Raw genomic sequence first — 22,798 nt, 5'->3', positions numbered from 1 at the left:
TACAGGACTTATTCCCTGCTGCTTTATTGAAAGCAGTGCCGCAACATTAAAAGTAAAAACAATTATTTATACATAGTGGTATTAATCGAAGCAGCTGCAAAACAACGCGTTAGTCGTGAGAATTATTTGGCTTGTTATGATAATAAAAGCGAGCAAATTACTACCAACATTATAGCAGTTTACACAGGAATCGAAAGGATTAAAATTTGTGCGGTAAGTCTTTTGCAGCATTATTTTATCCCGGATTATCTCCGTAAATGTTTCTGTGCTCATCTGAGCTTATGTATAATTGAGTTTTATCAAATACGCACAGTTGACACTTTCGTAAGAAACACTCGATAGATTAGACAGGTCATGTTTCCAACACTAAAGTATTCTCATCCTCTTATGATTTCCTGCACAAAATATGAAGGAAAGGAGAGTGTGGAGTGCGCAAATATAGCTATGAATGTGAAGGAGCAAGTTAAGGCCAATTATACTCTGGCATTTTCAGATTTACAGCTGCTCCGTCATAGATAAGTGACAACACTATAGTTAGCAAAAAACGTTTCAATTCTTATTATGTCAGAATGACGCTAATAAAATTGTGAGGAATTATATTTATCAATTCATTATCGGTAAGCAAAATGTTTTTCAGCGACCTACTGTTTAAAATGAACGAAACATCATCAAGAACAAATACGCTAACTTGGAACGACTTGGAAGGGAGAGACAGCGTAGTTCGCGATCAATGGGGAGCCACTGTGTTGCAGTTGTGTTTGTCCTGTCTCATTGCTGTGGTTGGTTTTGTCGGCAATGTTCTTGTTCTTGTCGCGGCTTACCAACTTTACAAGCATCGAACACATCGAAATACAAGAAGCACATACTACATCATAAATTTGTCTTTAGCAGATCTTTCCATAATTCTTCTTGCCTTACCATTGGAGATGTTGATGCATTTTACATCGTGGCCATTTGGAGAGTTCACATGCAAGTTTATTTATCCACTTCGAGACGTGTTCGTAATGGTTGCAATTATGACTATTACGGCGTTGAGTGTCGAACGTTACTGGGTAATAACAGGACCATTCAAGGCCAAACCAAACCAAAAACATGCACGTATCATTATAGCTAGCATATGGGTGATTGGCTACCTCTACGCCGGTCTACCGTTGGTCTTTGTGATGAAGTTGGTCAAAGTGACAGACAACAATTTTCTTACGTGCGAGACAAGCTGGAAAAGCACCGCAGAAGAAAGAGTCCATGTTATTTTAACCTTATTTGCCTGCCTTGTGGTACCATCCTGCATCATCACCTTTTGCTACATAAAGATTGCTAAATCACTGCAGAAGTTGCAAGCGCGTCGCACCAGTATCGTACCTCAAGAAGGAAAACCAACAACATCCGTTATTTCGCTAGTTGAACAGAGCAAAAAGGTTGCCAAAATGTTGGTTATCATTGTCGTTGCATTTTGTTGTTGCGTTCTTCCGTACACAATGTTTGCATTGGTAGCACAGTTTGGACACATTTACGGCACACATTTCGTATGGTATTCCTTGTTTATTTCTCTATTCTTTGCTCATAGTGCGGTGAATCCAGTTATATTAATCATCATGAGTAAAGAGTATCGTTCAGAAGTGGCGAAAATCGTTCGTAGATTGAGAGATGTATGTTGGAAGGTCGAAGCAGTGCGCGCTTATTTTACAGATCGAAAAGCTCACACGTATCGACAACACAGAATAGAAAGTGAGAATGGAGCGCAATTAATGGAGAGTCCTGGTGTTGACGGTGAGCAACAGCAAAAAAGCACGGAACTTTAATATATCGTCAAAATATAACAGACTTTATTCGCTTCGTGACAAAGTTTGGTGTAAATTTAGCAATGCACTGTCATTTAAGTTAAGCTAGGCTTGCATAAGAAAAGGTTGGAAATGTGAATGCTTAATTTATTGTTGTGTTCGAAACAAACTTCCAAATCAAACTTCTTTAACGAAAGCCGACTGATTGTAGCGTAAATAAAACCATATATCAACAATATCAAAAATCTTTTTGCGGTGGATAATTTTTTTACCGCAAATAAAGCAAACGTGTGGAAGAGATTTTTTATCGTTGCTTTTATTCGTGCTCAATTAAGTTAGTAAAATTTAATCATCATCTCAAAGGACAAATGGGATATTTGAAACATATTTTGCACCAAATGTGCACAAGAAACATGTATGACGTAATCAATTACATATCCATGATGTGATGGATAGCAAAATTAAGGTAAAGTTGACACATATTGTGACTCTGTCATCTGCAGATTATTACATGATTTATAATGAAAAAATGGCATAAGACTGTCATGATGAAGAGATAATAATTGGCAAGATTCCCACAGATACGATGTCAATTATGAAACGCTTCATATTTTATTGACACTACGTAATGTTTAAAAACTTATCGCTCTATCTCTCACGATGCTTGAAAAAATGCATTCGTCTTAAGAGCGAAGCTTGTCCCCGTGTACACTATATCGGATTACTATCGTAGCAGGTTAAATTTTCTTTGCATTAAAATGTGGTGAAATTGCTCAACGTCAGAAACACAATCAAATAGACAAAATCTATCAACTTAATAAGCTTTTACTCTGAACAGTTAACCCTTTAAAGCAAATGAACATGCCGTAATGAGCAAGTCCCGTACAGTCTTACACCCACAATTGAACATAACACTTGCGGAGAACGAGAAATGTTTATCAAAAAATTCATACAAATGTTCCTCGACATTCATCTTCATGGGCAAAAGATGACGAGGAATTTTGTTTAGGAAAAGTCCATGTTTCTTTTCAAATTGTAGCGAAAAGAAATATAAATTGACTGCAAACAGAATTTTTTGACTTATATAATGAATGTGAAAGTTGAATCGAGCTGACATGAAAAGCGATAACGCACGCATTTTTGTGTCTAGCAAACTTATGTTGTTCTTTGAGAATAACAACATAAATGGTTGTGAATCTCACAATTCACACGCTCACGTGTTGTTTTGAGTATCATGTTGCTCCGATAATTCAAGAGCATTCATATGATCACATAAAACTTAGTATATGCACAGTGTGAAAATTATAAACAAACTACTTTATCATGGCATTGAATCAACTTCATATATTCTAACTCTGTCAAAAAATAGAAACATTTGCAACTTTCGTTGCTTATTTGTTACCCAAGTATTCTCACTGTAATCGCCATGGCATCGCCTCTTAACCCATGGGATTATACGTTGACCAGTATGGATAGTGCGTAGCTCATGGGAATAGATAAGTAATTCATAATTTACTAACATTGTGAAACATCTGTTAATTGAAAGCTATTGGATAAGATTATCAATTTTCCTGATTACCAACTTGAGCAAAAACTATTTTTTCAATCGCAATGGCCGAGCGTGCATATTCAATGTTTAAAGAGGATTAACACAAAAACAGATGCAGACCATCCTTCAACAATTTATCATTAATTTAGCTCAACGCTGAAAGAGATGATTGCACCTATCTCACGTCAAAATGGCTTTATTCGTTACATGAGAATAAAAGATTTGCTAAAGATAACAAAGAAAAAACCACCAAAAATAATTGTAAATACTCAATCATAAAGCATTTTGTATGATCAAAATGTGATCTACAATAACAATACAAAAAGATTTGTCTGTATTGAAAGTTAAAGTCTGCGTACGAGATTAAAGAAAAAAGATATTTAGTATATGCTTTTTCACACAGATATACTATTCTAACATTCTCACATATATACAACAGAGTAATTGTTTGCCACGGTTATAATTGCCCCTTTCAGCGTCAGGGCAAATTTACAGATAAAATGTTAAAAGATAGCGTCCATCTGCCTCTCAATTATAAAGATTGATTTTGCGCGGGGCAAGCTAACTTAGTTCTCTTTATGGGAACTGATAAACTTTTAGATTGCATTGTGTTAACAAGGCTTTACACCTTATAATCAAACAATGAAACAGCTTTTATGTAAGAGGAAAAACGCATAGAAACAATTGATTCAAGTGAGCTCCAACCAAAAATTATTATTTATAGAAAACTCACAAGTCTTAGTTTCACGGTCGAAAACTCATTCATTTCAAACAATATGACAGCGTTTGATGTAAATTTTGAGCTTAGACTTTCGTGAATTCCCATGAAGATGATGGATACGTTACCGCTCAACTTACAAAAGTTCTAAACAAAAGCTCAACTACCTCTGCTTCAAAATTACTGACGCCATTAGAACTCGTCGTGTGGATGAAAATTCGGGTGACATGCAGCTGGTGTATGAAAAATAAACTCGTATTCACATTTACTTGGCTCGCTGACACCAACTAGATCATTCTTTATGCCACAGCTTACTTTGACCTGAAAATAAAAGTGATTCGTCAGAATAAGTGGATATACTAAACATAACCTATCACCGGGTAAACATTACACACGCTATAAGTGACCAAGCAACCAATAACATTACACACTTTCGAAAATATACCCATGTTGTGACAAATCAGGGGCCGACTGCACGAAGACTGGGTAGCGTTATCCATTGGATAGTAAAATTTTCAAATTGTAAAAAAGTTGTTTACATTTTCCTTACGACATAGAAATTTTAGTAATCTTGGAAGAAATATTTTCTTTTAGTGAATGCTGATTTCAAATCTTATATTTTTCTTGTTTAAGAGGTTTTTTAAACGTTAAAAAAAGTTACTGTCCAGTGAAAAGCGCTATTCGTTCTTCGTGCAACCGAACCCAAAATGCTAGAATGAGACTTTTCAACGATTCGTGGGCTTTCTATTTTTTTTGAAGTTAATCAAACTTAAAAGTACAGTCCAATTGATGTGATCAGTGCAGAATTGTGGCGGTCATGTTTCTAAGGAGTCAATTCAAGCATGAACATTAACTCCAAGGCCGGGGGCAATCTATCGGCACCAAACCACAGCAATCCACTGCACGAAGCATGGGAAACTGGACTGCTATTCAAATTTCCACTAAAATGTTACGTATCAAATATTAATAAGAGTTTCTGTTTTTTAGAAGAGAACATTGGTAAGACTGCGATCACTGGCGTGCTTGTTCACGAGATCTAATTTTTCTTACAATAAATTCCACATCATTATATAAGAAAGGGTGGTGTCAAAAAAAGTTTTCTGCACAAATAAAAATTATTTGTTCCTGTATTTATAAACATTAAAATACACACCGTTGTAGAACGAGATGGCCCGTTCCAGCAACTCAGGCCATTGGTGAATTTCATTTCCGAGTATTTGTATGGCTGCCCAGACCACTCTCCCCAGGTCCTATACAACGAAACACACGATTCATTGACACGTTATGTAGTGAAACAACTGATCTTATCACTAATATACTGTAGTGTACTTGTCTTGTACACAGGTCAGTGGGGGAAAACTCGCTGTCTAGAATGGGATAGCATTTATCTAAATTTATAATTAGTTGCTCGCAAACATACGTATTGAATTTTATATGACATACCCAAGTGAAACTTCGGAATTGCCATTCTTTGATGTTTGTGATGCCTTGTCAAAAGGACAGAGTTTGTATGTATATCTGAAATACAAATAAACAAATAAAATGATAAACATTCGTAAATAATAAAGATAGAAATGAAATATTTACCATTAATATAACATTCCAAAAACTTCATGACCTGCAGTGCACGTAAGTTAACTATTTATGTCACAAAGTTGACTTACTCTCGATCAGTAAATTCAAAGCAGTGTCCATGCAATGGTGAAAATTCTTCGTGTTCTCCCATGTCTATCTGGTTTAAACGATCGATTTCTCTGGAGAAAAAAAGCACAGCAAGTATTATTATACACAGAATTTATCAACAATTTTCATTAAGCAATGTAAAATAAATGAAATGTTGTTATACATAGAATTTATCAACAATTTTCATTAAGCAATGTAAAATAAATGAAATGTTGTTATACATAGAATTTATCAACAATTTTCATTAAGCAATGTAAAATAAATGAAATGTTGTTATACATAGAATTTATCAACAATTTTCATTAAGCAATGTAAAATAAATGAAATGTTGTTATACATAGAATTTATCAACAATTTTCATTAAGCAATGTAAAATAAATGAAATTTTCAACATGTCATAACATAAAGCTTCTCGCGTCACGTTCTACAACAGAATCAACCTTATTGAGTATTCCTTTGAAAAAGCTAAGATAATCCGTACTGGTTGAAAGCAAACAGCAAAAAAGAGAAAAACAGAGAATATAGATATGAATTGCAGAAGACAATTGGAGAATGAATTACTAAACAAATTAATATAAGAGACTTAGATTATACATAGAAGTGCATGGACAATTACTATAAACGCGTTTAATTAATAAGACCTTCTGAAGGAATTGAAGAGCAACAAAACGTAAATGTATGGTCATCATCTACTTACGCAAGTTTTTTTAACAAATCATCCTTCTCACGAGTTGTTTCTTCAAATTCTTGGCGAACCTTGTCTGCATCTGCACCAATAAATAAAATATAGAAAAAAATCACAAAGATACTAGACTGGCCGATAGCGGTAAAACTATTCCTGGGAAAAATACTTTGCTAAAGTCAATGTGCACCATACACATACATGTTTGATGTTTGGAAAAAAACAGCATCAAAAGTCATGAAAACTGAAATGTTACAATTTATTTGTATAATACACATAATGTAGGGAGATGAGTGGAAAATAAATTATTTTTGTTATACCAGTCTCAAGCATAATTTTCCTTAAGGAAATACTTTGTGTAAGTCAATTCATTGAAAGTTGGGTTTCCTCCAAAAGTACCTTCTATAAGTTTCTTAGTTTCCTCGTCGTAATCCGGTTTTTTAGGAAGACCTTCATCGTCAACTTTATCTGAACAAATTGGAATGAAATATAAAATTTTGTCTACTATATTTCAACAGCACGAAAAATAGTCGTTGGCCATTATCATACCTGTTGCAGACGGCGTCCCACCTTCTTCATCTTTGATATCTTCTTCATCTTCTTCGTCTTTTTCATTTTCATCATCATCATCATCATCATCATCATCTGCTTCATCTTGACTCATACCAGTTACGCTATCAAGATCTTTCTCATCATCATTCTTATCAACATTACCATCACTTGGTGGCTCTGGAGGTTCCTCTGTTGGTGGTGGGGGAGTTCCTACATCTCCTTCATCAGGAGTTTCCAAAGGCTATAGTATAGCAATGATTGATTTAAGGGTTCTATTTCTATCACTAAACAATCCTCAAGTATGAAAATTGTGTACATTAGTGTAAGTACATATTAACTAATTGGCTACATAGCTACAGGAAAAAAAATTCGGAAAGGGGGTAAATTGTGGGTAATGCTTATGTATACATAAACATGCATTTGCACATTGTATTTAATACATAAATGAGAGAAAATTCGGCCATGGAAAAGGGAAGGATTAAAAAGGAAATTTCGAAGGCGATCACAAGACTTTACGACAGAATATAGTACTGTGTAAACTCTGTGCGTTTAACTTTCGGCTCCAGAAAATAACAGTTGTCAATTGTCAATGAAATAAGACGTCACGATATCTTTTATACATGAAATACTACATTTATGGGGAGTTTTTAATTTTTCGTTAACAATAACTTCCTAAAATAGTTGCATTTTTTGTGAGAGTTTGAACATTTATTCAATAGTTCGACGTTCACAAAAATTACGCAACCGGATTTTTTGTTTTGACCTAAACTCAAGATCCGGAAAAATACAAGTTGCATTTTTACAACGAAACTCCGGCAATGAGCACAGAGCTACTTGAATATGCTGAAGACCATTAATTAACGTATTTTTAACACAGTTAAACGTGGTGGCTTTTAGTTACAGAAAACGAACTTTCCTCAAACTACCCATAATTCTTGTTCTACAGTAATACATTATCTTGACCAACCACGGCCAAAATAGACCATGAAATAAAATGCAAGAAACACATGTTACATGCAGTTTTACAGTTAATGTGCTACGCAGAGTTTGAAGAATCAAAATTATAATGATCACAACAATATTCATAACTAGGAGCTATAGATATTGAAGATTCATAATATAATACAAACCTTTGTTTTATTGAAAATATCACGGAATTTGCTCTCCCATAGTTGAGAAACAAAACTTTCACGATCAACAGACACTGCACCACCTAGAAGTTCCTATATTGTAGAAAAATGTATACATATGTGCAAACAAATCCACGTTGATAAAATTTTAAATGACATTTGAAGAATGGACTATGTGTAAATGACAGAAGGACGAAATTTTATGTAAATAAAAATGACACAAAAAAATTAACAACTTGAAAGTCAGGGCCCATTAACCTTTAAACCTACAACAATGTCTCAAGGTAAGAATATAAGTTATAACTATAAGTAATAACAGTTATAAAGTACCTGTGCCTCCTCTTCAGTGTACATTTTATCGAGATTTATCGACGCTTGTATTTCTTGAATTGTAAGACTATTTTTGAAATTAAAGACAAGTTGGTGTCAACAATCACAAAAATATTGTAAATTAGCGTGAAGACAAAGTAAGCAATCAAAATCATCATTAATGCAAGAAAATGAAAAATATCAAGAAAAATTCATAACACCATAGATATACCTTCCACTCTCATCAACATCAAATGAAGCAAAAGCATTCTGTGCTCGTTCCAGATCCCTCTCGGCCTTTATTTGGTTGATTTTTTCTATGTATGGAAGAAGAAAATTGCCCCATCATCAAAGGCATTTTGGGACTGGAAATATCAATAATTTAGAGATCTTTAGAATATTTACCTTCCCATTCTTTGTCATGTTTTGTTTTTGCTTCATTTTCCAATTTCTCAACATTTTCTTTATGAACTAAAATTTTATCATAAAGCATTCAACTCTTGAGACAACAAAATTTTTAGGGGATGGTCGCAAAATGCGTGGATAGCGCTATCAATAGGATAGTAGGTTTTTCGAAAAATTTTGTCGATAGTTCAAGATTTCAATAAAAATCATTTAACTCAAAATTGTTATATCAGCGAACCTTTTGGAAATAAAAACAATAGTTAAGCATATTTCATTACCAACAAAAATTTAATCAACTTTTTTTCTATATTTGTACGCGTTCATATCAATGTGGTAAGTAAAAACGACAAAGCAAAAAAACGATCAATTGAACGTCTACGTGGTTACTTAATAAAACGGTTTTAAAGGCAGGTGAGCGACATTTCCTATATTAACTTGAACAAATTGTGTCAAAGTAGGCGTTGAAACACTGACCGTAGTTTCAAGGCTGCACACATTTGTATTTCCGAAGTGCAAATGTTACGTATGTCAGATATGGCTAGTTTTTACATCAAAGACCTTTTTTACCTTTAAGATTTTCAACAAGTTCTTTCTTTTCATCTGCTTTCACCTTCAAATCAGCATGTTCATTCTAAAAAAAATTCTTGTGACTCAACCATCATTTTATATCAATAAATTAAACGGTTTGAATTTGGGAGTATTCTTAGATGTTTGCAGATCGTCCAGGTTGGTGGAAACCTAAGAAGGTTGATGTTGACTGACGTTTCAAGATTCTTAGCAGGGATGTCAAAACGTCAGTCAACACCAAAAACCAATAATTCTTTTAAAGATTGCGCAAACATGAACGTTACCTATATCACAAGTTTCGCTTTTATGCAACTTAACCAATCACAAGTTGGGTTGTTATTTGACTCAACCAATCACAAGTTGGGTTGTTATGTGACTCAACCAATCACAAGTCGGGTTGTTATGTGACTTAACCAATCACAAGTTGGGTTGTTATGTAACTCAACCAATCACAAATCGGGTTGATATGTGACTCAACCAATCACAAGTCGGGTTGTTATGTGACTTAACCAATCACAAGTTGGGTTGTTATGTGACTTAACCAATCACAAGTTGGGTTGTTTTGTAACTCAACCAATCACAAATCGGGTTGATATGTGACTCAACCAATCACAAGTCATGTTGTTATGTGACTTAACCAATCACAAGTTGGATTGTTATGTGACTTAACCAATCACAAGTTGGGTTTTTATGCTGATGAAGTTTCCTAAATTGTGGGATAACTTGACAGTATAAAACACATGACAATAATCTACCAATCTCTGCTCTTTCTTTAATTTCCCTTGTTTTGATAGATCATCACGAAGTGCAGCACCCTAAAATGTTATTGGTGGAGATGAAAATATACCTGCACATGATGCAAAACAATCAATATTTATGTAGGGATTGTAACCTGACTAAACATTTGTTTTTCTCTTTCTTTTTGTTCACGATACTCTCTTCCCAATTCACTAAAACACATGACAAAGTTAATGACACAACAGTAAGACAAAAAGATGATTTTCAAATAAAAATTCGAAGCAACATTCTACATACAAACAGTTATTTTGACAGTCTTTTTCATTTCCATGCTCGTCAGAGCCATCACAACAATCTGGAGAAGTATTTTGACCATACAACTCATTAAGTATGTAAACATGAACATAGCAACACTTTAAGAGAAATTCGCTCACCACAGATGCCATCATTGACTCGAGATGAAGGTAAAAGTTGAGCTAAATAGCCATTATTTTCACAAAAAAATCGACCATTTGGACAAGCAGATGTGCCTGATGAAAAGATAAGTGAATCTCACATCATCATATGATGAAATACATCTACGTAAGTAAACAAATTATTTTAAATGATGCAAACATGTTTTTCCACAATAACAGCCTATATGTTAATGATGGATAATTGCATCAGCTATAAGTGCTGATGTGTCCATCTAAACCAAACTAAGTTTTCTTGAGTTTTACTACAACACCAATGTTATTTTTTTTTGGGGGGGGGTTGTTTTAGATAAAATTTCTCACTTTATTCAAATAAAAACACCACTTCAACGGAAAACTATTTTTGGCTTGAAATCAAACACAATTTCAGAAAACACTGTTGCTTTCCCAAGTTGGCTGGTGCCCACAATACGTAGCTCAAAATATCCTCTTGTATAAAAGACTGACCATCAAAAGCAATCCAAGAATAAGACAAATCAGCTAAAAAGTTCTTCGAGAAGATGCACAAAATTTTCTCATAAATTAACCATGTACATCTTAGGTTTTCGGAAAATATTAAAGACAAATTCATAATGGATCATAATGGATCACACATGTAATTTTGAAAAAAATGGTACGCAAGACAAAATATAAATACCAGGTTCATCTGAGCTGTCTTCACAATCGCAATAATCATCGTTGACATTTGAAAAATTAATTGTTTTCGATCCATCAAGACAGGTGAAATCTTTACTTGGATCATAAAGCGGTAATCCTAACAAAATAGATAATGGTTTTTTCATTTAAATTGACATTTTTTCATCCCTGAAAGTTAATGTAAATAAAGTAAGTGGAAAGAAGAGTCTACTCTGTATTCAAACAAGTCAATTCCATAAAATGGTCATCATACAACCACAAATGTTTCTTCCTGGCCACTACGTTGAGTGTCAATCCCATGACATGAGTTAGATATAAATATGAAAATGTATTTAATTTATTACTTACTGTTTGGGTTAACACCAAGAACGATGGACGACAAGCATTGCCTCAATGTCAATGAAGATACAAATAAAAAGAAAAATATTTTTTCCATAGCAAATCACTATGATTTTGATAAATTAAAGTTGAATTCGGGTTGAAAAACGAGTGAAGAGATGAAGTGAGGGAAAAGCGATGACTGTGTACCAATGAAACGAAATACTTCATTTAATAATATCGTAGGGTTTGCTCATCTACGCAATGAACTGTTACCACTTTACCAGACTGTGACACAGTTACAATAAACACGTGTTGAATTTGTTGTATTAAATTTCACTGCATCAACATTGTTTCCAGGCCACGATTTCGAACTTTAGAAAACTTGAAGCAATACGATTATTTTTGAATAGTTAAACTTCCTAATAATCAAGTTATTGAACGACTTGGATCATGTTCCACATTATATTTGAGATGCGACCTTCACAAACGACAACTGTCCGATAAATTCATACAAGTCAAGTCTTTTTTAACGAAAAGGCATTATCGTGGGTTAAGGTAAGTCATATGCAACGTGTATACAAACTTACTTCAATTTTAGTGGTGGCGAATTTGATATGTCACATGACGTGTCACAACAAAAATTTACGACTTTTGAATTTGAGACTTTGCAAGAACGCGGTGATAATTGTGCAGATAACGATCCATTTAGATTTTTTATGAGATGAAAAGCACCTACTGTCATGGAAAGACCAGCTAACCCAGTCTCACTTTACGATACCGTAAAAACGGTGCTTATTAAATATTTTTACTTCCGCAAGAAAATAACGAGTATACAAAATCTGTTTTCATTATATATTTTTATGTAACTTGATGAAAAAATGTCATATTGATGCAGACCATGGTTGTCGTAACGTTTAAAGTTTAATAACTTTATATTTCTTCGGAGTGCCGCACTAAAGTTACTCAAATGCCGTGTTTATGACCAGAGGCAGCTCTAGAGCTCTAGAGGGGTGTAGGGGAGTGAAACACCTTCCCACAAGTCAGCGAGTCCGCAAATTTTATTTGTACTCGGAAAACCTTTTTAAAAAGTAAATGGAACGATACATCGCTAACCTATCTTCGAAACTTTGATAGCATCGGTACACTCAAAACTTTTACCTTATCGTCAGTCTGATGTTTATGAATAACATAATATTAAAGGCCAGGTCTTTTTTACAGTGAGTTTTTGTTACATCTTTTAAGACACTTAATAAGTACCTGCAAAAATAGATTTACTTTTGGTTGAACAGCGTTGTGCCTTCCCAATCAATTGAAGATTGTTTTAAACATTGCTGAGTTACAGGCGCTTGGGAAGCCGTGGCCCATGAGTGTCTGGGTGTCCAAACACCCACAATTTTTGTAGTGTGGTGTTCCTTATAGGAAGAACACCCACAAGTTTAGTTTCTTATTTCAACATTCATGATAGGGGTTCCAAATTTTCAAATTATTGAATGGGCTTTAAGAACCAGGAGATTCTGTATTTTAAGCAAAATATTTTGATCTGCTAGCTGCTATTTGAACTTCTACACATAAACGTCATTGAATGATGTACACGACATGAGCAACATTCAACGATTGAAGCCAATTTGTTTAAAGAATTAGAAATGCATTTCTTATTTTGGCCTTATTTTAGTATAAATTTATTGTATGAAAAAATTTCATTGCATTTTGAGTCGTCAAGACGTCACGGCTGGGTAAAATTCTGCCTACACCCCCCAGGAACAGAGGGCTGGCGCCGCCCTTGGGAGCGGCGCTAAATAACCTTTCTGGATTTTGAAAAGAGAGCGGTGCTTAACATAAAGCGGCGCTTAAAATCGATTTTACTACCAGAGTATGACATAACGGATCTTGCTTTACCAGCTGGTTTTTTCTCTGGAACTTTCAATCTTGCCGACGGCCTGACACTAGCTCGAAAAACTAAAGTAAAAAGTTCGTTCTCTTCTAACTAGCTAAGTTTGTGGATAAAACGCGTGTTTAAATGTACACATAGTAAAAATAAATTATAACTTTTTCAGCGGGTGTTCAGTAATGTTGGAGTATAAAACAGAACCCATTTCACTGTTGTAATGCAAACGGAACTTTCGAGAGCTAAAAAACCAAAACTCAGCTGCGCATAATTTCTTTAAAATATGTGTGTAGCTCAGGGGTTGTAAGCCCTGCACTTCGTTTATCTAGTAATTGACATGCACTCAAATATCGATTGGGATTTGGTTTTAAAGTTTAAGGTTTGATGTCGACAGCTAAAACTGATATACACACATAATTAAATGATGAAATTAGCTAACTTTGTTGTTAGAATCTAACCTGCTCTGCCAACCAGATCTTGTGCATAGTGTTATAGCAAAATGTCAATAAAATACTGTCACATGTTTGTAAATGTAGATCGTCCAGGTTGGTATAGTCCTGAGAAGGACTGTTTTTGTTGTTGTTGACTGACGTTTCGACAACCTTAGCGGTAGTCATTTTCAGAGTCAAAATGAAGATGACTAGCACTAAGGTTGTCGAAACGTCAGTCAACAACAACAAAAACAGTCCTTCTCAAGACTACACCAACCTGGACGATCTACATTTACAAACAAGTAACGATACTCCCGGGCTCAAACCATTTACCAAAATACTGTCAGCTCTCTTTTTTTCTAGTCTTCAGTACTGGAAAGGCTTCAGCTGTTTCATCAATGTCGTTGTCGTCTGCTGCTGTGCCTTCATCCAGGAATATATCAGATGATGAAAAGAGATGGATTGTTATTGGTCTTATTTTGAACAAGACTTTGACCACAGCATTAAGACAAATCGTTCGTGATCAAATGGTCAATTGGCACCAAACTTTAATCCACCCACCAACAAACATTGATAAACAAACTTTTTCTAAACATATGAAAACACTTCCACCATCCACTTTGAATCTTAACTATGGCAGTATCAACAACAATTCAACTCACAAACTCTCTAAATCCGCTTTTGATTATTCTGTTAAAGACCCATTATCGTTGGCCAAGCTGTTTGTTAAGCCTTTCATGGCAGGTTTTAATGCATTCGACCATACTATGGATACATCTGCAGTTCTTTCAGTTATGTGTGAGGCAGAACCATTCATCAAATCTGGCGCAAATGCTTTAGCTAATAAAGTGAGAGAAGATATTAGAAACAAATGGGCACATTGTAATTTTTGTCATTGGACTGAAGCAACATTTCAAACTGCTGTAGCAGACATTAAGGCATTGGTATCGAAAGCTGGATTTTCCCCTTTGGAAGAAAAGCATGTTTTATATGATGTTGATGGTTGGGAAAAAATCGGTAAAGAATTCTTTTCTGTTACTACATTTTATGTTCATATTTATATTTAGTAAAACATTATATAGAAAACGACCTGTGTTCTGATCAGCCAGTTGACCAAAACGTACTCAGACATCTGCAGGAGGAAATTATTTGCCTAAAAGATTCTTTTTCGGACCAAATGTTGAAATCTGTGTCCAAGGAAGAAGTATGTAATTTTTCCTTAAATATTATTGGTTTTGATTAGTGTTACTTTTTTTCTGAATATGTTTTCAATTCAAAGCAAGGTGTCTATTTCAACTGCGAAGCAATAAACAAAAGTCAAAGGTGTGATTTTTCAAAACGCAGCGATTTTTTTTGCATTCACTATATGTTCGAAACAAATCGGAATCAAATTAGTTCAGTGACTGGTTGCTACAAGAAATAAACAATTAGTTTTTTTCGTGAAAAATTACTGAAATACCATTAACGATGTCATCTACAATTATTGAAAAAAAAGTTTTGGATTTTGACTAAAGTGTAATTTTGAAAACAAGTGTCTTTGTAGCTTCTCTATTTTTCCTCATATAGGAACGTATTATTGAAGAGCTGGATACCTTAACTGCAGCCTTTTCCGACATAATGAATGCGCTTCGTGCAAATCCAGGGGATCTATTGCAAAAATATATTTCAAGCAGACAGGAGATTCGAGCTTTAAGTATAGAATTAATACATCAACAAGATTTAGAAAATCTTTATGTATTTCACGCTCCTGATCAACTACCTTGGTTTATTGGTCGAATGAAACAGATTGAAGCACTAGAAACTATTCTGACAGATGAAAATCAAACGAATGGATCATGTTCAAGAAAAGCAGCACTGTGTGGTCTAGGAGGAACTGGAAAGACGAGTCTTGCAATAGAACATGCACATCGTATGAAAGATTTTTATAAAGGTGGCGTTTTTTGGCTTTCTGGTGCGAATGAAAAAAATTTTGAAATGTCAGTGAACGATTTGGCTTTAAAAATTTTGCCATTTGCTTCTGGTTCGTTTGATCGTACATTGTCTCAAACTTTGGAAAAAATATCTCGTATCAAGAAATCTTGGCTGCTTGTCATCGATAATATGGATGAGTTGAAACTTTCATCACATCTTCGGAAGTTACTTTCTGGTCCATGGCAAAAAAATTGTAACCATGGTTCTATTCTTATTACCACCAGACGAAAGCCAAGTAACGTTGCACAAGAAGTCATGGATATAGCTGAAAATTTGTGCATTCAAATCCTTTGTTTTGATCTGGACGATGGTATAGATTTCCTGTTTTCTAGGACTGGTATTTTACGTAATGACGCCAGCGAAATGTCAGCGGCACGGAAACTTGTTGAAGAACTTGGTGGACTACCGCTGGCCCTTGAACAAGCAGCTGCATATATTTGTTATCTAAAATGTCCGTTGTCCTCTTATCTTGAAACTTTCTTGAAAAAAAGGCTTTCTCTTATTAATCAACAGCAAGTCAATCCAACATCTACTTATTATTCCGACGAGAGATTGACTGTTCAAACAACCTGGCAACTTAACATTGATCACATAGCTCAACATTCCGAAGGAAAGAATGCAATTCGATTTTTGAACGCTTGTATTTATTTTAATCCCCATGAAATCCAAGAAGGATTAATAAATGCTGGAACACCATTAATTGATGACAAAGATTTCCGTGAGTTTGTAGGAACATCTTTGGGAAAATGTCAAATTTGTAAATTGCTGACTGATTTTTCACTTTTCCAACAGTCCAGTCATCAATGTTTAAAAGTTCATCGCCTGGTGCAAGAGGTCATTAAAGATGGTTTTAGTTTCAGTGAACGAGAAGAGAGTTTTGTTGATGCTGTCCGTTTGTTAAATCATAGCTTTCTGGAATCATATTCTCCACATCAACTACTATCGTCTGCAAATGAAGGAAATCGGAGTTCTAATGACTTTACCAATCAATCTTTGTTCTACAGTTGGCGAACACTGTGTACACATGCCGCCGAGATTGAGAAAAATGTGAAAGAATTATTTTTACCTCAAGACAGTAGTGTTAAAAAGAATGTGTTTTTCAGTGAAACTGCTAACATAATCTACCAGTACGCCCTTTACTTAAGTGCATTTTGCAGGCATAACGAGGCATTACAAGCAAAATATTTCGCAATGAAGATTTTAGATTGGGCTATAAGTAGTGATGCTGAGATAAAAGCGGCACTAAATTTGTTTTCAATCTACGTTTTCCCATTGCCTGAATATATACGAAGACACGTTCAGTACTGCTCTCAAGCACCGTATGCAGCCTGCAAAAATGAAGAGAATCCATTGATTGAGAATGAAGAAGAAGCCAAGAAGTTTGAAAAATTACGCTTAGAAGGAAATAAATTATTTCAAGAAAACCGTCTTGAAGAAGCTGTAAAATTGTATTCGAGTGTAATAAGTAGAAACGGAAAAGATGATGGCTTTGATCCAAGATTTTTTTCCAATCGAGCATCAGCATATCTTCGACTTGGTCAGTTTAAAAAAGCTTTGCAAGATGCCGAACATTATATATCGAAGCTTCCGAATTGTTGGAAAGGTTACGCCAGAAAAGCGCTGGCGTTGAAAGGTTTAGAAGACCGTCTTGGCGCTGAAATGGCTGCGTGTCAAGCATATTATTTACTTCCCAATATTTTCGAAAAATATGAACCTTTTAAGGAGTTTTCATATTTGCAACAGCATGTCACCCATTGTGACTCAACTGAACAATTTTTGCTGGCTGTCAATGGTCATCGCGATCTATCCAACACTCAAGTTCTATTTCTACAACCAGGAACGTACCATATAAATAAAGAATCTATTAATCTTTACAACATCATCGTTATAGGTTGTCCTGAAGATATGAAAAACGGCAAAATCACCATGAAACTAAAAGGATCCATATTTATTCGCGTTTTTGAGAGATGTGCTGTTGCTAATATGGAATTTTTGTTTGAACAAGGGAATTTTATTAGTAAGTTTTCATTCGAGGCCTTCATTTCTAATTGTTCTTTTACTTCTTCCAACAAGGCAATTCCATCTTTCCAAAGCGAAGGATTCGTGAAAATAGAAAACAGTTGTTTTAGTAATTGTGGTGCAGGAGGCTTGCTTTGTTTAGGCACTTCAAGCCTGCGCAATTGTTTATTTTTTGGAAATGGAAAGTCTGGTCTCGAAGTTCGTGAAGGAGGCGTTTTAACTGCTGAAAATATTTATTCGTACAATAACGTAGGTGGCTTGCTTGTTGGTCCTAGAGCGAAAAAGTGCCACATTGCAAACAGCAAGCTATATTGTAACAAAACTGACGGTATTTTCGTTCGTGACAGCAATGACAGCCATGGCGATATACAATTAAACAACAATTCAATTTTTCATAATGACCACTTTGGAGTATCAGTTCGAGACTCCACAGTACTACTGAAGAAGAATTTTGTCTATGAAAACAATTATTGGGGAATATGGTTACAATGTAATTCTTGTGGTAAAATTTCCCACAACAAAGTTTCAGGAAATCGAGTTGGAGGAATTCGTGTTGGAAAAAGACCTGTTTTATGGACACCGTCTGTTGTGGAAAATAATGAAATTTGTGATAATAGTGGCCCTGGTATTGTGGAAAATATCAATGATGTTGATGTTAATCATTTTATGTTCAGACAAATCTATCCAGTTGCCACGGCAAATCCTTTCAATTGTCATACTCCAATCCTGCAAAACCTGCCAACTGCTGAAATACGTGAGAACAAACTGCACGGTAACATTGAAATGAATGATACAAATTCAGGTCTATGCAATGTTTTGTGTAAGCATCAATTCTGCTCGTATTGCAAAAAAGCTGGTGAACTAAAGAAGTGTAAGCGGTGTTACGCTGTTGAATACTGTGACAGAAAATGTCAAAAAAATCAGTGGAAAACACATAAAAATATCTGTCATCAATTACTTGAACGAACGAGTCTTCTTCTTACGTCAACGGAAAGTATTATTGGTAACCAAAGAGAGATCATTAATTGTCACTTTCATGGACTTGAAGAAGTTGGTCCAAATTTCAGTAAACCTCCTCCAAAAAATGGTGAACGTTTTATCGTTAAAGTGCAAGACAACGTTAATATGTTCTCTGGCGATATTTTATCTCTACTAATCTACGATCGGAGTCTCACTATTTATGAAGAATTTGAATCCAGTCATGTTCAAAATCTTATTAGAGATTTGGGTGCCACTTGTCAACAACAGTATGTACAAAAAAAATTGTTTATGTGGGCGGCTTACACCAAAGAAAACGTTATCCGTATTTTTCTCAATGATTTTCCTCCTTATCAACTGTGGTAAACTAACACTCCAGTTTTCATTTGTATAGATTAGAATTAAAATAATGGAAGCTTGCATGCTCAAGAAATTGAGCTGTCATTAATTAACGTTTTTTACATTTACAAGCTTTATAAGCAAGTTTTGATTTGAATTCTCTTTACGTGGAATACAAAAGCTGTGGAAATGTTTGGTTCATGTTGAGATGAAGTTACGACTTATGTATATATACAATGAATAATGTCTTCAGATATAATAATCACTTAATCATATTCAGATATATAACCAATACATCGTTTTTTAAACAATCTTTTAAATGACTTCTGAGTTGTGATTTGTCAACTTTGTTAAAAGTTTCTACGCATCCTTATTCAAATCGTGAAATTACCCGTTTTAATAATGAGATAATTTAATTATTAACATAACGAAAGACAATTGGAAAACATTTTGAAAAAAAATCATGAGTTATTACTCAATCCAAATGTGTAATTCCAGTAAACAATTTTTTTGCATTTGCTATCTTTACCGCATTTATGCCAAGACAAAAAAAGTTTGAAATGATGAGGATGTCCTTTATGTATTTAAAGTTTGACAATAGTTACAACTCTTTTCTGTGATATTTATACAATTATAGTAACTACACCAATCTAAAAACAACTCTTTCATTCATATGGTAAAGGCAAACAGTAACTTTTTTAGTTCAGCCAAGAAAATGGACAAATATCATTAAAGGATTGGCATTGATTTGCTACTATAATTAATGTATTAATTGGACAGAAATTCTCTAAAGATGAAGAATATACTTTCTAAAGCTAAATTTCATGTGAGTCAGAATTTATTGATGACAGAGATAGTTATCTACAACATCACTAAATTCAACCTATGAAAACATTAATAATATATCCATGGGTACAAACAATACTTGGTGAAAAGGAAAATTACCATTTAACACCTTAAAGGTATTTGATTTATTTATTGGATATAAAATGATTTCGTTAATGACATTGGATATAATGTAAGTCTCAGAATTGTTATACTAGTTGATGTCATTCAACAATTATACAAGAATCCTCCTGTTCTAAGATACAGGTGTATCCATAGCTGCCGGTCTCAATCTAATATTCTCAACACTTAACCTTTGGTTTTCATCACGCAAATGCTGGATTTCCTCTTTTAATGATTCTGTATCAACATCTTTCCCTGTTTCTACATTGTTCATTTCAGAATTGATTTTACTATTGTCATGCCCATTTACCTTTCCATTTGATTTAATAGTGTTCAACTCTTTCTCCAAATTTTCCACTTTATTCTCCAGTTCGATGTATTCATTAATTAATTCGTCTTTACTCATACCATGAAGGGTTTCGGAATGAAAACGATCATAGGTTTCAGTAAAATCTTTTTGCAAAAAACTACGAACATCTTCGATATCTCGCTCTTCATCAGAATACGATAACGAATCGCCAGAGTCATCAGCTGAACTAGAAATTCTCGTAGTTTTGTGTACACATAAATTAGGTTCTTGAGTATCATGTTCAGCCATTAAAAATTGTGAAGTGTTATAAGGGGCAAGTGGACGACCTTTTTCTTGCATGTACTTCTCTCGATTTTTTACAGCTCTTCGGCTCTCCCTTTCTTCCACGGCCTTCTTCTCCTCCCAAGTCAGCTTTGAATATGGTTTAAACTTCTTTCTGCTTCGCCTCGAACCACGACGGTGCTTCTTCTTGACAGGCAAAGGCTTACATTCATCTTCTTGGCTTTTGTTTACACCCGAATCGCCAACCTTGTTTGAGAGTGATTTTTCTTGTGAGTGAACTGAGGAATTTCTTTCTACAGTAAATACAATATCTTTATCACAAGTGGAAGTGACAAAAGGTTCTTTAAACTGTTCGTCTTTGGAATTCATCGTTGTTACAAAGATTGTTCCTTTCAAAAATACGCTTTCCCTCGACCTACGTTACATGCCCTTCGATGTGACCTGTGATATAACGAAATGGCGATGAAATCTTTGCAAGCACAATTTCTCTTGTTAACTTAATTTTGCCACGAAAAAGCTATAATTTCATACGTAAAGTTATTTCAATTTTTCAAAATACGCTTCAAGAAGTTAAAAAGCGCAATATTGTTCAGAAATTTTCACTTTGAAAGCTTAAAGGGTTGTTTCATTTGTATGTCAACTAATAATGGCCACAAAATTATAAACTCTTAATGGTCACATGATTTGATGTTGAATGTTAATTGGGTAGAATGGAATTATCAAAAACGAGAAGGCAGAACACAACATTCAGGAGGGAAAATAAAACACTAATTGGGGGGAATGGTTAATATTCATACTTTCAGCTCATTACACGCTTTAACGTGGCTTTAACCAAGATGATTATTCGGAAAATGGTACTCTAGGTTGAGCATGTTATTTTGAATTGCCAATTTACAATTCCCAAATTTTACAAATGATCAATTATACTTATGTATGAGCCATATTTGAGCGTTTTAACCCTCCGTAAAGGCCCCAAAAATAAAACCTAGCCTGAACCGTTGCCTTTATGAGGAATTAGGCATAACTGTATCTCAATACATTCTGTAAGTTCAATAAAAACACAGAAAGATTGAAATGTACTTTATCAACCATGTTTCTTTGAAAGATCCCATCAATCAAGGAAAATATATTTAAAGTACTAAGCACTTTGTTATGGAAATTACAGTATTTACAAAAGACACATGTATTTCTCGTAATAGTAAAGTAATTATTATTTTGTAATTCCTCTCAATTATTAAGCATTTTTTTCTATAGAGACAGGCAAACAGCTCTTTAAGATCCTTAAATTTTATTCTTTTCTGTTTCAAGGCAGCTTGCAAAAGCATGTGATAATTTTTACTCCTTGACCCCATGATTTGGAACGCTGCTGTTAGTACAAACAATAAATTAAGAATAAATTTAAAAGATGTACGTTAATCTATTATATAATAAAGAATATATAGAGTTTTTCAGGTTTTAACTCGCTAATTAGTAATTAATTCCCATGCAGCTTCACAGATATAAAATATCGTACTAAGCAGGGTTTCCATGTGAGCTTCCATGGTAACGTCTGAGTTGCTCATGAACTTACAGGGACGACCTTAGTAATAGGACAATGATATAAAACCCAGGCTTTCTATACAAAAAGTTAACTATGCATGTTATAGACAGGTGGAAAAATTTTATAACTACGACGTTTATTTAATATGGTGTGCTAAGTGACAAAACCAACCCGAACTTTCCCTTTCACTATGCAAATATTTGTTTAAGATCATTAAATTTTCTGAGTCATTAAAATGAATAGTTTTGTTGCTAATAAACTCTCGTTCACAGAAAAAATGAATTTGTTCGGTACCAAAAAAGAAAACGACACCTCGCACAACATTTTTTGTGAGCTATAGATAAATTTTGAAATTCAATTTCCTTATTAAAAAAGATTTGAAATTTTGCAGTATTTATAACACCAATCGTGTGGGGACAATATTGGGTAACAAAAGTCACCATAACCCATTGACAACGGCACATTTTCTGAGTGTAACTTTGCATGTTCAGAATTTCTCATTAATTTTCTTTTTCGATTCAAGTTGTTAAGCATTTACGCATATCCGTTACATA

At 34.4% G+C, this 22,798-nt stretch overlaps 4 protein-coding genes across 4 annotated transcripts; 2 read left to right on the top strand and 2 right to left on the bottom strand.

The window, feature by feature from the left end:
• The first annotated feature begins 9 nt into the window (after positions 1 to 9).
• Positions 10 to 2,065, top strand: LOC124445210 (orexin receptor type 2-like). Its single transcript, XM_046995921.1, has 2 exons — positions 10 to 213; positions 638 to 2,065. The coding sequence occupies exon 2, from the start codon at positions 654 to 656 to the stop codon at positions 1,797 to 1,799; it is 1,146 nt and encodes a 381-aa protein (XP_046851877.1). The 5' UTR covers positions 10 to 213; positions 638 to 653; the 3' UTR covers positions 1,800 to 2,065.
• A 1,950-nt stretch (positions 2,066 to 4,015) lies between these two features.
• LOC124445199 (glucosidase 2 subunit beta-like) lies at positions 4,016 to 11,734 on the bottom strand. The gene is made up of 18 exons (XM_046995910.1): positions 11,569 to 11,734; positions 11,222 to 11,338; positions 10,546 to 10,641; positions 10,409 to 10,466; positions 10,266 to 10,323; positions 10,129 to 10,188; positions 9,374 to 9,437; positions 8,807 to 8,872; positions 8,634 to 8,718; positions 8,423 to 8,489; positions 8,093 to 8,185; positions 6,960 to 7,203; positions 6,810 to 6,878; positions 6,426 to 6,495; positions 5,710 to 5,799; positions 5,489 to 5,563; positions 5,199 to 5,295; positions 4,016 to 4,366 (listed from the first exon to the last, which is right to left on the bottom strand). The coding sequence occupies exons 1-18, from the start codon at positions 11,654 to 11,656 to the stop codon at positions 4,238 to 4,240; spliced, it is 1,626 nt and encodes a 541-aa protein (XP_046851866.1). The 5' UTR covers positions 11,657 to 11,734; the 3' UTR covers positions 4,016 to 4,237.
• A 79-nt stretch (positions 11,735 to 11,813) lies between these two features.
• On the top strand, positions 11,814 to 19,484 carry LOC124445170. Its single transcript, XM_046995880.1, has 4 exons — positions 11,814 to 12,096; positions 14,221 to 14,874; positions 14,940 to 15,061; positions 15,424 to 19,484. Exons 2-4 carry the CDS (start codon positions 14,256 to 14,258, stop codon positions 19,189 to 19,191), a joined length of 4,509 nt encoding a protein of 1,502 aa, XP_046851836.1. The 5' UTR covers positions 11,814 to 12,096; positions 14,221 to 14,255; the 3' UTR covers positions 19,192 to 19,484.
• Positions 19,485 to 19,728: 244 nt separating this feature from the next.
• On the bottom strand, positions 19,729 to 21,346 carry LOC124445221 (protein HEXIM1-like). The gene has a single exon (XM_046995931.1). It carries the CDS (start codon positions 21,071 to 21,073, stop codon positions 20,246 to 20,248), a length of 828 nt encoding a protein of 275 aa, XP_046851887.1. The 5' UTR covers positions 21,074 to 21,346; the 3' UTR covers positions 19,729 to 20,245.
• Positions 21,347 to 22,798: the final 1,452 nt, after the last annotated feature.

The sequence above is a fragment of the Xenia sp. Carnegie-2017 genome, unplaced genomic scaffold (genome assembly GCF_021976095.1).
Source record: "Xenia sp. Carnegie-2017 unplaced genomic scaffold, XeniaSp_v1 HiC_scaffold_1, whole genome shotgun sequence".
In the NCBI taxonomy this organism is placed as follows: Eukaryota; Metazoa; Cnidaria; class Anthozoa; order Malacalcyonacea; family Xeniidae; genus Xenia; species Xenia sp. Carnegie-2017.
This window is presented reverse-complemented; position numbering and strand designations above follow the sequence as displayed.

What these genes read in the sequence shown, in the direction of transcription:
- LOC124445210 (XM_046995921.1), top strand. Translation starts at nt 654, where the DNA reads ATGAACGAAACATCATCAAGAACAAATACGCTAACTTGGAACGACTTG.
- LOC124445199 (XM_046995910.1), bottom strand. Translation starts at nt 11,656, where the DNA reads ATGGAAAAAATATTTTTCTTTTTATTTGTATCTTCATTGACATTGAGG. An exon ending in GACTGTCAAAATAACTGTTT is followed by an intron (nt 10,324 to 10,408) that starts GTATGTAGAATG and finishes CATGTGTTTTAG; the next exon opens with TGAATTGGGAAGAGAGTATC. An exon ending in TTTGAATTTACTGATCGAGA is followed by an intron (nt 5,564 to 5,709) that starts GTAAGTCAACTT and finishes TTTGTATTTCAG; the next exon opens with ATATACATACAAACTCTGTC.
- LOC124445170 (XM_046995880.1), top strand. Translation starts at nt 14,256, where the DNA reads ATGTCGTTGTCGTCTGCTGCTGTGCCTTCATCCAGGAATATATCAGAT. An exon ending in TGATGGTTGGGAAAAAATCG is followed by an intron (nt 14,875 to 14,939) that starts GTAAAGAATTCT and finishes AACATTATATAG; the next exon opens with AAAACGACCTGTGTTCTGAT. An exon ending in AATCTGTGTCCAAGGAAGAA is followed by an intron (nt 15,062 to 15,423) that starts GTATGTAATTTT and finishes TTCCTCATATAG; the next exon opens with GAACGTATTATTGAAGAGCT.
- LOC124445221 (XM_046995931.1), bottom strand. Translation starts at nt 21,073, where the DNA reads ATGAATTCCAAAGACGAACAGTTTAAAGAACCTTTTGTCACTTCCACT.